Source organism: Solanum lycopersicum, chromosome 11, assembly GCF_036512215.1.
Source record: "Solanum lycopersicum chromosome 11, SLM_r2.1".
NCBI classification, from domain to species: Eukaryota; Viridiplantae; Streptophyta; class Magnoliopsida; order Solanales; family Solanaceae; genus Solanum; species Solanum lycopersicum.
The window spans coordinates 17,885,123-17,899,311 of record NC_090810.1 but is presented as its reverse complement, the minus strand read 5'-3'; the positions used below and the strand labels follow the sequence as shown (position 1 = coordinate 17,899,311).

General features: G+C 34.3%; 3 protein-coding genes across 3 annotated transcripts; 1 reads left to right on the top strand and 2 right to left on the bottom strand.

The window, feature by feature from the left end:
- Window positions 1-1,856: 1,856 nt before the first annotated feature.
- LOC101259401 (grpE protein homolog 2, mitochondrial-like) lies at window positions 1,857-4,356 on the bottom strand. Its single transcript, XM_010314873.2, has 3 exons — window positions 4,242-4,356; window positions 2,309-2,414; window positions 1,857-2,130 (listed from the first exon to the last, which is right to left on the bottom strand). The coding sequence occupies exons 1-3, from the start codon at window positions 4,354-4,356 to the stop codon at window positions 1,857-1,859; spliced, it is 495 nt and encodes a 164-aa protein (XP_010313175.1).
- A 335-nt stretch (window positions 4,357-4,691) lies between these two features.
- Window positions 4,692-5,075, top strand: LOC101259116 (uncharacterized). Its single transcript, XM_004250802.2, has one exon. It carries the CDS (start codon window positions 4,692-4,694, stop codon window positions 5,073-5,075), a length of 384 nt encoding a protein of 127 aa, XP_004250850.2.
- Window positions 5,076-12,145: 7,070 nt separating this feature from the next.
- Window positions 12,146-13,188, bottom strand: LOC101258523 (cytosolic sulfotransferase 12-like). The gene has a single exon (XM_004250801.4). The coding sequence runs from the start codon at window positions 13,186-13,188 to the stop codon at window positions 12,199-12,201; it is 990 nt and encodes a 329-aa protein (XP_004250849.2). The 3' UTR covers window positions 12,146-12,198.
- Between the last annotated feature and the right edge of the window lie 1,001 nt (window positions 13,189-14,189).

Genomic DNA, 14,189 nt, shown 5'->3' with positions numbered 1-14,189 from the left:
ATTAATTTTTTATTTGTCATGTTGACTGCTGGGTATGTAGCAAGAATTAATGGGAAATGGAGGAAAAATGAAAAGAGAGTAACTTGGAAAGTCCTTTTATGCTTTAGTGAAAAGACATTTGTCACTCATCGGCGGGGGAAAGAAAAATAGGAGAGTTAAATTGGAAAGAGGGACACCCCTCGCACCGTCTTCATCGTTGCTCGGCTCGGCTTTGCTTTGGTTCGGAAAATGATCGAGAGATTATTTTTTGGACAAAGATTGTTTTAATTATTTAGTTAACTAAAGTAAATTAAATGGCCAAAACATTTTTAGTTAATTAGTTGATAACATAAATTTTTTCATTTATTTCGTTGAGATTAACCGAAATGTTTTAACTTTTTAGTTGATTAACCCAACCCGACTCGGATTTCCGTGACCCGTTTTATTTAAAATCTTTCCCATTTTATATAAATTTCCCACCTTTTGGAATTAAGTTCTGAAAGTCTGAAACGTTTCAACTTTCAGGAGCAGCTAGGACCGTTCACAAAGGTTACAAATTTTCATTAATGGTCGTGTGGATTCTGAAAGGGTTGCAACCTTTTGAAATCTGTTCCTCTTTCCTATAAATACCATTTATTCTTTAAAAAATTTTCTTACGAATTTTTCTTATTTCTTCTTCTTCTTCTTCTTTTGCACAAAATTTTCTTCGTACTTTAATGTTGTATAGTGGTTCGCTGGCACCAGAGTTTTGAGTGTTAATAAGCTGGTGATAGAGATCATTCTATCCTGAGAGGACATATTCCAATTCAAACCTCAGATACTAGGGGGAATAATTTCCTTAACAGGACACTGTGCATTCATTTGGCTTGATCTTTTTCTGTTCTAAGTTTCAGAATTCTGGTACATTTACATATTTTTGTTTTTTCTAAATTAATTTTTGTTTATCTTTATTACTGGTTTAACAAACTTTGGTTACTTCGTGTTTCTGAAAAGTTTTGTTGGAATCAGTAATTCTATTTTTCAAACACAGATTGGCAATATTGACTAACTCTACGGTAAAGAGTTATTGACCCTTGGACAAACAACTTTGTCCATTCTGATTGGTGTAGTACGTTGACGTCTCACCAACCTTTGTACCCCATTATAGAACCGGATGATAGAACTCAATCAGGGAACAGGTTTCTGCATTTGTAAGGATTATAAAAACAACTAGAATATAACATATTTTCGTACACCAATTATTTGAATGCCTGAAAAGTAACGAGATGTAAGCAAAAACCCGCACTGAGAAACAGATAATGGAGACCTCCTCGATAAGGTCTTTGCAGAAATTTAAGACGAAGAAGCAAAAATAACATAGATCTACAGTACACAGGAAGGATTACAAATTCAACCCCTTGAAGTTATGGAACCTAACGTTACAATTGGAGTAATAGTAAGCATTCTACTGAGAGTTTTCCAATATCAAGGAAAAATGTTGGGATCTCCTCGTCCAGATTCATGTATATATATATATATATATATATATATATATATATATATATATATATATATATAGCAAACTGCAAACCTTCTTTGCTTCTACTTCATTTCAGTAGCTGGGTGGGGCATTTAGCAGAAGTAATTGATCTGTAATGGGTTCTTTGGCCAAAATCTGTAGGATTTTACAGAGCCTTAAGGGGTAGTTTTCTGAACTATTTTGTTGAGATTTATAATTATAATGTCTTCTGGAATTGACCCTCACAAACCTTAAGTTGTTTAAACTGTAGTTTATGTTTGTAAAAAAAGGTTCAAGTGTTACATAGATGAATTCATAGTCTATCAAAGCAGTAAAAAAGAACATAGGCCATTTAGGTGAAAAAGTGTACCTCTGAAAGCTATTTATCATTTATTTTAACACCTTCCGGAAGTGTCTTCAGAAGTGGCACAACACCAATAAGTAAATGCAGGAGTATCTGGTAAAGCACGTGCCTAGAAAAACTAACTTGAATGGCAAACTTCTTGAAATTTCCTTCTTCTCGTTTAGTTCTGTTGATTACATTCTCCATCTCCACATAAGATCTAAGAGATTTTTTCTTCATTTTCTGAAACTCATCATCTTTTATTTTTAGGAGTTCTTCCTTCTCAACCACTAATTTCACTAAGTCATCCCTAGAAAGATCATCTATATCTAAATCAGAATCAGAAGATACAGCTAGTTTAATATGTCTTTTTCTCGTTTTTCATTTTCATTTGTGTTATCTTTGGATTCTAAATTAGGACCTCATTAATTATTCTCATCTTGACCCTGAGAATCAGAAAAAACTGAAGCTTCATATTGTACTCTCACTTCACCATTATCTTTTCTGCTTCCTGTTTGCTTTGTGATTGAGATGCAGAAAATGAAATTCCAAGCCGTTGCAAGACATATTCACGGAATAGAGTAACTTGATTCGCTATTAGCAGAACCAGCAATATAAAGGTGCATATGAAAATTGAACATTCCTTCTTTTCACAAGTACAGAATAACTCAAACATAATTCCTCAAGGCATCAAACATAGTGGAACGTTGATTTTACAGCTCGAGCAAGTTAAAAGATCTAATTACGGCCAAACGAACATGTTAACCAGGTAACTATTTTCCAAATTATATAGGTCTAGATGTCCCTTTGAAATCTGACAGAGCCAATCCAACTAATAAACATCCTACAACTCCATAACCCACTCCATACCAATCATCCCAGGAACAAGCTCCAAATATTGCAAACTATCTCAAAATAGTTGTTTATAAAATTAAGTAAGCTGCTAGAAGCTAATTAAGGTACTCCAACATCTGGCACCATTAGATTCTCGAAGTTCCAGTAAAGGTTTCAAGTGATTGTTTTGCATCCTGAATTCTCTATAATGTTCTGTTGATACAGCAGCTAAAGTAACACTAATATCAACAATTCATATAGAAGCCTTTGATACGGCTAAATTACGAGTCCTGCTTAAACCCTAGCAAAACCATACACGTTATAAATCGACGAAAAATGAACAACTTCAAAAGTATTAAGGCATAACATCAAACCTTCTCTTTGAATTCACAAATGAGTTGAACTCAGATGCAAAAATGTGAACGTATCGTTGTTGTTGCTGTTCTAGGAAATAGAGGAGCAACGAGCTCCGGTACTAAGCTGCGACATATTTTTGGAAACGAGATGAAATTCTACCAACCTAAATCTCCAAATTCGCAGTTTGAGCTCAGATTTGGAGAAATGGAGAGGTGAGAAATATGGAGAAGAGAGGTAAATAGAAGTGTTCAGTTCATGGCTTTAGAAATTAATAAAAGAATATTAGAAGGTACCACTTCCACATGGACTAATTAGAGGACTAACCATAGATTATTGATGGACTAATTAGCTATGCAATCATATAGGAAATTGATGAAAGAATAATAGATCTCCTTATGTTTGGATATATATAACTCATATATTCTTAAGTATTGTGTTTTATGTTTGGATATCTATAATTATTATACTATTTAGTGTATATATATATATATATATATATATATATATATAGATATATATATATTCCAGATTCGATTACACTTCTTGAAAACTAATAGCCTAAAAACTCTAACTGAATAGTACAAAATCAAACCTAAAATCAGCATGCACACCTAGGCCTGATTAATGTCTTGAATGATTCCTTTCAACTTCAATTTTTGGGCGTCCTTGTGTTTGATCGTGTTGTCTACTAACATAAAATCAAGTTCCAAGTCATATTCCTTATAGCCCAAGTCGAAATAGAAACACTCGTAAGCACCACTAGCCTGATCATCGGTTGAACATAAGTAGGTCCCGATATTCATTCCTTACTAAAATATGAAGGTGGCAGTCTCAATCTAGCGGTGTGTCCAGAACAAGCTTTTTCCTCTTGCTTGCACCATCTGGTTACTTATAATGCTGCCATAGCTTCAACATGATTGTTGGTCTTGCATTGAGCAACGACTCAAAATGCCATGATACGATTACCAGTGGCATCCTAATGATTCCTCCTATACCAGGTCTAGAGTTTTCATGGATGTAGCTCACTGTTAAATATGTTGTAAATATCTTGTATTATGGTAAATTAGTTACTAATATATACTCATTCCTAAATTGTAGTCTTTGACTCCTAGTTTTGTAGCCTTATTTGTTGCTATCTTTGTGTATATAAGGATCAGTAAAATAGAGAGATGGAATCGAGGAAAATATTCTTTCATGGTATCAGTTTCTTAGGGTGCTTCTTCATCATACGCTCTTGATTTCGCCCCCTTTCTTCTTCCCTTTCTTCTGTTTTGTCGTTGACAATCTCACAATGTCGGACAAATATTTTCATCCGTCTTTGGCCGTCTCCAATATAAAGAACCATATTTCCATCACTCTTGAGATGGAAAATGTTCAATACTCTACGTGGTCGGTATTATTCAAAATTCATGCTCGTTCTCACAAAGTACTAGCCTATATTATCTTTCTGAAAGAAGGTAGTCCAAACTAGCTTCAATTGATCAAGAGCAGGAATTGTGGACTACTCTGGATTCCATGGCTCTTTCATGGATATATGCCCCTATCTCTAATGATCTCTTGCATACCATTATTGAGCTTTATTCGATTACTATGGAGGCCTGGGATAGGTCGCGAGACATATTCCAGGACAACTAACATTCCCGTGCCGTTGCTCTTGAACAAGAATTCTCCACCACTTCAATGGAGAATTTTTCCAATGCATCCTCTTACTGTCAGCATCTTAAGTCTCTCGGTGATCAGTTGAAGAATGTCGCAGCGTCAGTTTCTGATAGCCGGATGCTGTTACACTTGTTGGTGACCTTACCCGAGCCTACCGTGGTGTGGGAACGCTTATTCATCAAAAGCAATCCATTTCCTCCCTTTTACAAGAATCGCTCCACGCTTGTTCTTGATAAAACCGGAATTGAAAAGGAGGCGGCAACCGAATCTGCCATGGTCGAAGCCTCGTCAGATGACTCCTCCGGTCATTTGACAAACATGAGTCAGTTGAAGAGCAAATATTCCAGTTCATCGAACAACAAGCGCAACCTGTTGGGCGAGGCTCCGGTGCTGCTCAAGCTTTGAACATGTCCCCTGCTTTTCGGTAGCAAGTGTATCCTTGGGGATATGGCTGGCCCATTCCTCCTTGACCTTACCCAACTCAAGCATGGACCAGGCCTTGTACTCCAAACAAGCATGATAGACTATTGGTCCCAAGGCCACGAAATCAGCAGTCTTAGATGACGTTTGGACAACAGCAACAGTCCGGTTCGATGACTCCTACAGATATTCAGGCTGCAATGCATACTATGTCCCTTAATCCGCTTGATCCGTCTTGGTACATGGACACCAGGGCTACTTCTCATATGACTTCCTCATCAGGTAAATTCTCGTCTTATTTTAATTTGAGCACTCACTCAAATAATAATATAATTGTTGGTAATGGTCATAAAATTCCTATTCTTATTACGGTCACACTTGTTTGACTTCATCTGGCCCGACCCTTTCTATAAATACTGTCCTTCATTCTCCTAAAATCATAAAAATTCTCATCTCTGTTAGAAAATTCACTACTAATAATTCCGTAACTGTTGCATTTGATCCTTTTGGTTTTTCTGTAAAAGATTTTCAAACGGGGAAGCCAATAATGAGGTGTGATAGCTGGGGAGACCTTTACCCAATTACTACTCTAATCAACAATCAAGCTACCTGTACTTTTGCCGCAATTTCTCCTAAACTTTGGCATGATCGGTTGGGTTATCCGGGTGCTCCTATTTTAGATGCTCTTAGGCACCATAAAAATATTGATTGTAATAGACTTTCAAGTTCTAGTATTTGTGGTTCATGTGTTTTGGGGAAACATGTGAAGTTGTCGTTTGTTTCTTCAATTTCTAGTACGACTTTGCCATTTGATATAATACATAGTGATCTTTGGTCATCTCCCTTTTTGAGTTCTGCAGTACATCGTTACTATGTTGTATTACTTAATTGATTTTCTATTTTTTTGTGGACTTTTCCTTTAGCCCGAAAATCTGATGTATATGACACATTCTTGGTTTTAAGGAATCACATTCTCACCCAATTTGAACGTAATATTAAAAACGTACAATGTGATAATGGGAGGGAGTTTGATGATGGTCCATTTTGGGAATTCTGTAAAAAACATGGCATGGTCTTTCCGTCTCTCTTGTCCTCATAATTCTTCACAAAATGGGAAAGCCGAAAGAAAAATTCGTATTATCAATAACATTAGTCGTACTCTTCTTGTCCATGCCTCACTTCCACCTTCTTTTTGGCATCATTCCTTACAAATGGCAACCTACCTCCTAAATATTCTTCAGAGAAAATTGTTTGGTAATAAATCTCCTTTGGAAATTCTTTATGAAAGGGAGCCTTTTTATTCCCATTTACGGGTTTTTGGGTGTTTGTGTTATCCACTTTTTCCATCTCCCACAATTAATAAATTGCAACCCGGATCTACTTCGTGTGTATTTTTAGGGATTTCCCCCGAATCACTGTGGCTACAAATTCTATGATTTATCCTCTCGTAAAATTATTATTTGTAGACATGTTATTTTTTATGAGAATTCCTTCCCCTTCGCAAAGTTACATACTCCTTCTTCTCCACAAAGTAATATTTTAGACTCTGGACTAAATTCTTATGTTATTCAACATTTTACAAATTCTATTGTTGCGTCCAACGACCCTCCACATCCTGCGGCCCATTCCCCGGCCCAATCTACTCCACCTGGAAGCGCCTCTTCCCAGCAAGCTCAACCCGCTTCTCTCTCTACTGAATTTCCCCAACCTCCCTATGGGACATCCTCCCTTGACAGCCCGTCACCTCATTCCTCACCCCATACTTCCCCGTTGGCCCAAACACATTCCACACCATCAAACAACTAAGCACCACAACCCACTCAAATTCCTCTCCAGCGGCAAAGAGTTGTGACTCGTAGTCAAAATAGGATATTTCAACCAAATAAGAAATATTCTTTTGTTTCTGAGATTACAAGGTAACCTTTGACTTGTAATACGATTGCGGATCTCTGTGATCCAAATTGGAAAATGGCCATGGATGATGAATATGATGCTCTTATTAAAAATAAGACGTGGGAGTTAGTGCCCCGTCCACCTAATGTGAATGTGATTCGGTCTATGTGGATTTTTACTCATAAAGTCAAATCAAAATGGTGTTTTTGATAGGCATAGAGCACGTCTTGCAGGTGATGGCAAAACACAACAGGTTGGTATTGATTGTGGTGAGACATTTTGTCCGGTGGTCAAACCGGCTGCAATCCGGACTGTTCTTAGTCTATCTCTGTCCAAGGCATGTCCAATTCATCAATTGGATGTCAAAAATTCTTTTATTCATGGTGAGCTTCAGGAAACTATTTATATGCATCAACCCCTGGGGTATAGGGATCGTACTCATCCTGATTATGTTTGTCTGTTACGTAAGTCTTTGTATGGCCTTAAGCAAGCTCCCTGGGCTTAGTATAAGCATTTTGCTGATTATGTTTTGTCCATTGGTTTCACTAAAAGCCGGTGTGACAATTCTCTATTCATCTACAACTAGGGTTTGAACATGGCTTACATTTTATTATATGTTGATGATATTATTCTTACTGCTTCTTCTAATGCTCTTCGGTGTTCTATCATAGCTCTTCTAAGTTATGAATTTGCTATGAAAAATTTGGGTCGTTTAAATTATTTTCTTGGTATTGTTGTCACTATACATAAGGGTGGTATGTTTCTTTCACAGCGGAATTATGCTGTAGAAATAATTGAACGAGCCGGCATGTCCTCATGTAAACCGACTCTTACTCCGATTGACTCCAAACCCAAACTTAGTGCTAATTCTAATGTTCCTTATGCTGATCCCACTCTTTACAGAAGTCTTGCAGGGGCCCTTCATATCTAACTTTTACCCGTCCGGATATATCTTATGCTGTTCAACAAATTTGTCTCCATATGCATAATTCGCGTATTGATCATTTTAATGCTCTCAAACGAATAATCCGGTATGTTAAGGGTACTTTGGATCATGGACTTCACCTTTATCCCTTTTCATTCTCCACTCTTGTGTCTTAAACTAATGGAGATTAGAGAGGGTGCCCGGACACCCGACACTCTACATCCGGGTATTGTGTGTTTTTGGGAGACAACTTTGTCTCATGGTCATCAAAACTACAACCCACATTGTCTCATTTTAGTGCCGAGGCCAAATATCGTGGGGTGGCCAATGTCGTCTCTGAATCATGTTGGATTCGTAATCTTCTCTTAGAGTTGCATTGTCCGATTAAGAAAGCCACACTTGTATGCTGTGACAATGTAAGTGCTATTTATTTATTGGGTAATCCAGTATAACATCAGCGTACAAAACATATTGAAATGGATATCCACATTTTTCGAGAAAAGGTTGCTCGTGGACAGGTTCGTGTTTTACATGTTCCATCCCGTTATCAAATAGCGGACATTCTCACAAAAGGTCTTCCACATGTCTGTTAGAAGAATTTCGGGACAATCTTAGCATCCGCAAACCTCCCGCTTCGATTGTGGGGGTGTGTTAAATATATAGTAAATATCTTGTATTATGGTAAATTAGTTAGGAGTATATATTCATTCCTAAATTGTAGTTTCTGACTCCTAATTTTGTAGCCTTATTTGTTGCTATCTTTGTGTATATAAGGATCAGTAAAATAGAGAGATGGAATTGAGGAAAATATTCTTTCACTCACATATGTGTTGTTTTTTATCTTACCTATCACAGGTTTGATCCACCGACAACAAGTTTGTACCTTTCAATTCTTGCACAAAGTTCATCCCATGTACCTCTAGTGTCACAGTTTGGAGAGGCAGTGGAAATGCTTCCTTGCTATTCCACAGGATATATCTTGGTTGAAGTCACAATTTGTAATGATCTCCATATTTATGAGTTGTCCAGCCTTTCCATATTTCCCAAGAAACACAAATTTGTTGCATGTACATTGTTGGTGGTGCTTAAGTTCCATCAAGTACTGGAAATTCTTTGAACATCTCTCCCTCGGTCATTATCCAAGAGTATTTGGCCATATCACTATCACTGAAAACATGTTGCAAGGATTCACATACAACTGGAAACTAAACATTTTCCAAACCTGTGAAGGACTTCATCAAAAGTTATATGTAGCTAATTGTGATTGAGGCTCACAATGCGCTTGAATGCTGTTATGTGCACTTCATGATGATTCTATTGCTTGATTCACCAAAATTTTTCATAAATCAGGCACATATTTTAGTCGATTTGAATAAAATTAAAATCATTTAATTTATTTACCAAAGAATTACAGGTTTGACTAAAAGCATAAGAAGATTATAGAAAATAAACAAGGAGAAAATATAATTAGAGAACACTTTCATTTGAATAAATTTTGGGCAACAACAACACACAGACCTTTGCAGGTAAAGAATAAAGAGTATATGCATGCAAACTGATGTAATTTGTGCAGAGCAGGAAAAAAATGAACGCAAGAATGTAACACAAAATTGCAAAGTCAATATGCCAAATTATTGATGTTGTAACAAAAATATGCCAAATTATTGATGTTGTAACAAAAAATCAACCAAGCACAATTTACTCATATTCCATGATTATTTCTTATTGTTTTACCTTCTACGATTTACTAAAAACATGGGTACCAATAATTTTTCAATTCTAATTCAACACAACGGATGATGGGACACTTCAGTTATTTGAACAAAATCACGATTGGTCTTCCCCATGCTATGGTGTATGTGTTTTTTCTTGTATTCTTGCTACACCTCATTTTGAATGATGCTAATGTAAAGTACTATTTGGATCACTTTCAGTCTTAAAATTACAATTTTTTTCCTATGGAGGGACAAAGAAAAAGAGGATACAAGATCAAGTTTTATCCTTCCAAAATTTGTGAACAAAATCAATGATTTGAAAGCAAAAATTAATGTTTTTTTTGATGATTTACTAGGTTTAGAATAATCTAATCAAGAAACACACATTTGACAATATGAGAGGTTGATATCGTTCACATGATAAATATATTATGGTGTATTCAGGGGTGCTTATGGAAAATGATATGGAGGAACAAGGAAACCTAGCTTCTACTAGCTAAAGAAAGAATAATATATCATCATATTGAGTATCTTATACTTCACATGCACATGTACCAAACAATAGAGAAAGTGATAATTGATAAACTCCATTAAATAGTAAGAATTTTACAATCTTTCAAGTTCTTATATATGTGACAATACCAAATTTCTAGCAATCGAATATTAAAAATAATCGTTCCAAATCTTAATGAGATCATAGACTACCGTGTGAGGTGTCTGTAATATAAGTTATCTACTTTTAAACAAAAACATATATTCATGTGTTTTATACATGTGGGCATTATTTCTTTGTTCGTATATCATCGGTTAAAAATCATTTACATTCGAGAAATTGGTATTAACAACTAATCGAGTATAGTGGCGGAGTCAGAAATTAATATATCCCATATAAATTATGTAGTATTTCTATGTCATAATTTACTCGACAAAAGCTAAGAGAATTTTTGGCTCACTTGACATAAGTTTCATACAGAATAAGTTGTGTTTCGTGCAACATAAATTATGGGTTCTTAAATCAAACTTTTTCCTTGCTCAACATAAGTTTGATTGAAATTAAGTTATATGTCTCTTACGACATAACTTGTGGATTCTGAATTTGAATGTTTATCTCACATGGCATAAGTGCATTAGGAATAAAGTTATGCATTACAACACAAGTTGTTATGTTTTTCAGGCGTAACTTGTGGTAGATTATGATACAAAAATATAAACTTATACCGAACATTTTTTTGTTGCTGTTATTTGGTTTCAAAGATATAGTTGATCATATATCTTTTACATAAAATATTGATGGATAAAAACTAAAACTCATCATATTTGAGGATAAAAATTAAGATGACCCCAAAATATAGACTTATGAGTCCATTTATACTGGACAGTCCACACGATTGGCATACATATATTGGTATATCTAAATAAACAAAATGATGCTTTTAATTCGGAAAGAATAAGTTCAATCTTAAACTTTTCGATTTATCCTTAAAAGCGATGATATATATGTAATTTTATATAGATTTATAATTTGTTTTAGGCTTTTCTATTTCTTTTTTAAAAATTCTATACTTAATCAAATAATATCACATTATGATATGGAACAACGAGAGTAATATAATAATTATAATTAGTTGTCCAATAGACGTGAAAATGAAACTTAAGAAAACTTTAGAAACAAAGAAACACATTTTGTCATCCAAGATAAAAAAAAATGAGAGCGAGTTGTGAGAAAATTTTAATCATGATGACAATTGTCATTATTTTGTTATTATTGTCATTATTCACTATCATAAATTATAATGATCGTCACACATATGAAAACTTAAAATGATTTTATTATTAAAATAGTCATTCAATTATTAAAAATTATGTGATTAAGTCATACTTCTTTTGTCATAGAAAAATCACTCTTCCATTAGTATTTCTCTCTAAATCATTTTGATCAATTATTTAATGTTTGAGCCCTAAATTTTTTATTTGGCATTTGGAGTTAAATAATCTCAAATAAAAAACAAATGCCTCCTACTTCATTGACAACCCTGTAGTACTTGAAAAAACATGACTACTAGTGAAAAATAAAAAGGAAAATGCACAAGTATCCCCCAAATTATGCTCGAAATCTCATAGACACCTTATACTATACTAAAGTCATATTACCCTCCTGAACTTATTTTATAAATAATTTTTTATCCTTTTTCGGCGTACATGGTACTATCTTGTGGGTCTAACGCGTGTTAATATTTTTTTCAAGCTAGTACCACGTAGGTCAAAAAGGGGTAGAAAATTATTTATAAAATAAGTTGGGGTCAGGGGTAATAGGATCTTAGTATAGTATAAGTGTGTCTCTGAAATTTCGGGTATAGGTTGAGGGGTACTATGAATTTTTTCCAAAATAAAATAAAGAATATAATTTCATACTAAATTTGCAATCAATTTGAGTAACAATAAGTCAAAATAATATTACGACAATAGAACTTTTGTTGTTTGTTCGGTTATATTACTCTCAAACACAAATACTGCAACATTGATTTACAAAATAAATAATTGCATTCGATTGACATTATAGCATATTAATACCTAATCAAACATATGAAAACTTTAATCCAGATCCTTGAAACTTTTCTTCTATGGTATGATTGAGTTTATCACTCATATTTGTAGTAAAATAATTCTTCCAATCTCCAATCTCTCCTTTACGAAAGAACAGATTATATGCCTCTCCAGTTGAAAACCGTCCATTTGTATTCACTTCCAAATTTCTCAAATTCTTAAAACTACACATTTTTAATATCTCATCCACCACTCCACAATTTTCTTCCTCTGTGGAAATTGGACATTCCAAGAATTCAGCCAAGCGTTTAAGCTGAACTTTTGGTTTCTTTTTAATTTCTTCATACATTAAAAAAAGTATTTTGGTAGGCATTTCTATGCTTTTTTTCCAATAATCTAACACGTGATTCCAAAATGGACCATAAAGGCTCACCCCCTCACAGAAAAGATCAAACTTTTCTTCAATAGAATTGGTATCGTTGTGATGAAGTAATAAATTGTTTGTGAAATGCCACATAGAAATAAAAGTGTCCCTAGGATTTCTACATAAGTAGACAAGTTTGGTTTTTGAATCCTGGACTGATTTTGGCAATGAAGCAAAGGGCACATGAGTTGCCAAGAGTTTAGGTGAAGTGAAGGTTGAAAAATCAGGGACTCGACCATCAATATAGAGATCATGCTCCAAGAATGGAACAAGAACATGAGGGTTATTCACAAGTAAAGGGTGATTAGGTTCAAAAATAGGATGTTTCACTCGATTTATCAGAGCAAATAAAAGTGATTTTAACCAAGTAGTTCCTGATTTTGGAGTTGTAACAAGAATGATATCACTATCTTCGGCTTGAAATTGTTGTTGAAATGCAATCACACCTTGAAGAAATCGTGGTGGTGTCCAAAAACCTTGATAATTGTAGATATATGATCCAACCCATCCTTTATCTTTTGGCAAGATGGAGAGCAATTTCTTACATTCTTCACTAAGATTATCCTCCTGTAAATATTTTGGAGAAGAAGTTGTCATGATTTGTGAGGATTGAGTGTTTTCTTAAAGTTTGAGGCTTTTATAATAGATACGCATGAATAATACACTTACTATCCATGTGAATGTGTGGTCATACTCATACATTTCATGTGACCTCACTACCTCACATATTTCTTGTCTTACTATCAGTAATAGTTACACTTTGATTCACTGATTTGATTTGTCAAGAGAATGCTATTAATGTGAGTGTAAGAATAGTTAACGAGGCACTCAAAATTCATGCAGTGTTTTGTCATCTTTTTCAAGTAATGATTTTAATTTCAAGAAGAATTTTTTGGTGTTTATTAAATCACTAATCTTTTTAACTTATGACCATGAAAATCTAATTTAAACATAAAAAATTAATTTAACTATATACCTCCTCCAAAGCTTTTAATTATCCCTGATAAAGGTTGCACTCTTTTTAAGAGAACATAAATAACGTGAATATTTTACTATAGTATCCGTATTAAGTAATACACAGTTTTAACGGACTTGTGAGTGATTTGTGAAAACAAATAGTCAATGTTAAGTATAATTTTCTTTTACAAAAAATATCTTTCTCTTAATAAGCTAAAGTAATCAAATTGTCACACCTCAGACCTTGGAGGTGACCAGACCTCGAAAATTATTAATGGCTCCCGAGCAAAATAACCTTAGCCTGACTGTCTTATTAGAGGATGACCTATTCAATATTGATAAGTTTAAAACACTAAAGAAAAAATTTAAGTTAAATGTTGCGTCTCAACTATTTGAAAATTATATATATATATATATATATATATATATATATATATATATATATATATATAAAATTTTAAGATAAGGACCGACAAGAACTACCGAAAGTTAATTAAAGACTAGAGTCCTCTGAAAGCTAGGAGGCATCATCAAAAGTTTATAGACAAGTTGGTGATCTCAATGAATTGCATGTTGATGATCCTGAACACTTACATATGCATCGCATAATGATGCATATTGAATGACATTAGTGTATTGAA